We start from the raw sequence: 2,500 nt of genomic DNA, 5'->3' as shown, positions 1-2,500 counted from the left end.
ACCACTGCTATACTCGGCGCAGGTCGCAGGTGTGGTACTGTGAGCCAAGCACCGCACGGTCCAGTGAGGTACGCGGGACATCTTCAGGAACTACTTTGAAAATGGACGTGAATGTTAAGGCTTCGTGTTATCATCTTTCCTCTTTTGTAAAGGTCCTTTTGGTGTTGTTATGCCTTCATCACTCTCCTCACTCAGTGTCCTTCAGCCTCCCGGTTTGATACTCCTGCAGGGTCGCGGGGTGGCTTGCTAGGGATCACCCAAACACTTCGCCGCCGCAGCCCACCCCGGGATCACATTTCATGGGCGTGTGTGTTAGCTGACGCGGAAGGGACGGTGTGTAGTGGAGCGTGAGGCGTGGAGGGAAGACAATGCACACCACTCCCCTGTCTGTGTGTTTGAGGAGCGTGTGTATCAGCGTGTGTTGGAAAGGCACTTGGAAGCTTTATCCTTAGTAATATCACTTTAAAACTGACTCACACTCCTGGTCTGCAGGTACGAAGGCAGGTGTGGCACTTCTCGCCTCCTCGGCCTGTCTCCGCCACTGTCCCGGCCACGCGTCTGCAATATTCGCAATGTTCCTATGTGTGGGAAGGTGATGATAAAAATATCAACACGTCTGGTTGTCTTTCTGCCTCGACCTGGTGTGTCTACTCAAGACTGTGTTTGCTTTCCTGGGCACAAGACGATACGCCAGTCCGACCACCCCGCGGCAAGGGCAGTCTCCTCGGTGCCTGGAGGGGGAGGACAATGGGGAAGGTGAGGCGGGGGAGGGTGTGGCAGTGGTGTCAGAGCCCCACCAGTTGGTGAGGAAAGTCCATAAATTTGATATTCCCGTCGGTAGGGAAGTTTTCCAGGCAGGCGTGGAAACCCGACTTGAAGCAGCGGTTCCAGAGCCGCTTGTCCTTACCCGTGTACCGCCAGTGCACCTCGTGACGCAGGTACTCGGGTCCGTAGTGGTTCCTGGACACCAGCGCCGGGTTCGGCGGCACGTTGATCATCCTGCCGTTGTAGTTCACTTTGGTAGGAAATTTGCGGTACTCAGGCGGCAGCCGCTTAAGTCTGTCGGGTCTGCATGACACGTCAACGAAGGACACGTTACAGGTGGTCATCCAGTAGGTCCCCTGAACGAGGACGGAGCTGCAGCCTTTGCGCCCCATGCACGCCGTGCCCTGCTTCATCCACACCTCCTGGTCCTTGCAGTCCCCCAGCACATCCATGTCGAAGTCCCACGGCAGAATCCCGTCTGTCTTGACGGCTCCGAGCAGGCTGCCGTCCTGCAGCTCCACATACAGGCCGAGCTCCTCGCCGCATTCCTGCACCAGGCCCAGCTCTCGGCGCAGCGCCTCGCGGCAGCACGGCGGCACCAGGAAGGACGACACCATCTTCATGATGTTGACACATTCCATCTTCACCTCCTCGCACGTAAACTCATGCTTCTCGCCGTCGTGTGGCCACACGTACTGCACGGCCCACGCGGTGGCCACTTCCTTCCAGTCTTGGTGAGCCATCAGCGGCGCCTCGTCCACGAAGAACATGACATCCGGACAGGCGACGGCGAAGTGGCCGGCAATGTATAGATTGATAAACCAGTCCCGCATGGAGACGGACCCGTCCAGGCTGTCCGTCAGCGGCACTTGCTGAAGGGTGTTGGTGCGCGCCACGAAGGGCCCCAGGATGTCGTCACAAAACATGCATTCGTGGCGGGAGTGCTCGTAGCCCGACACATAAGCCAGCTGGTAGTTTTCCAGACGTCGCTGAAGACACCCGTGCGTCCAGGTGCCGTCAGATATCCGGTAGCTCCCTGCCGCCGCCGCCGCCGTCTCCCCTTCCTGGTCCAACACCCTCACCAGTCGTTCCAGGGAACATAGCTCCCCAGAGAAGTGCGTCAGAGAGTCCGACAGGAGAACGAAGGGCGTCTTCACGCTGGCCACCGCCTTGTTGATGGCGGAGGACGTGGTGGTGTCGGGACTCCAGGCTTGCACGGACACGCCCTCCACGCTGAGCGGGCCAAGGCCATAGTCCGAATCATAAGTCAGCACCACCACGTCCACATCGTAGTGCTTTTTGAGGTTGTGCACCACAGTGGCCACACGATCCTGCATCCAGCCCTTGGTGGAGAGGATGACGGTGAGCACCTCCCTGAAGGGCGGCGCGTCGTCACACTCCACCTGCATGAAGTTGTGATAGAAGGAGAGGTCCGCCTCCTTGCCGCGGTACACCTCTTGGCACACGTAGCCTTTGGACACTACCGCGGTCTTCTGGTCCTTCTCGGAGGTGATCCTTGGATCCAACTCCCGTGCGATGGCCCGCAGCTCATGGGCCATGATGGGGGACAGCACGCCGCCGCCTTTGTTACCTGCACGATGGAAACCTAACATGAGAACACTAGAGGTGCTACAGAAGCCAGTAAGCTGAAACATGGAGAGATCAAAGGTACACATTCCGTATTGGTTTTCTCTTCATGATTTGATATTTGAGGTTTCAGAATCAGACTTTCGTG

At 57.9% G+C, this 2,500-nt stretch overlaps 1 protein-coding gene across 10 annotated transcripts in view; it reads right to left on the bottom strand.

The window, feature by feature from the left end:
* The window catches only part of LOC123510024, a 22,191-nt gene that overhangs the window by 1,938 nt on the left and 17,753 nt on the right, over positions 1 to 2,500 (bottom strand). For 6 of the 10 annotated variants that reach the window (XM_045264725.1, XM_045264727.1, XM_045264726.1 and 3 more), the window contains exon 4: positions 295 to 2,356. In XM_045264725.1, coding sequence (XP_045120660.1) covers positions 786 to 2,356 — 1,571 coding nt within the window. In that variant the 3' untranslated portion in view covers positions 295 to 785. Of the gene's footprint in view, positions 2,357 to 2,500 lie in introns of all 10 variants that reach the window. The other 4 variants (XM_045264723.1, XM_045264724.1, XM_045264722.1 and 1 more) reach the window with 3 other exon arrangements.

The sequence above is a fragment of the Portunus trituberculatus genome, chromosome 28, assembly GCF_017591435.1.
Source record: "Portunus trituberculatus isolate SZX2019 chromosome 28, ASM1759143v1, whole genome shotgun sequence".
Lineage (NCBI taxonomy): Eukaryota > Metazoa > Arthropoda > Malacostraca > Decapoda > Portunidae > Portunus > Portunus trituberculatus.
Note: the sequence above shows the minus strand (reverse complement) of the source record. Positions and strands in the feature narration are given on the sequence as shown.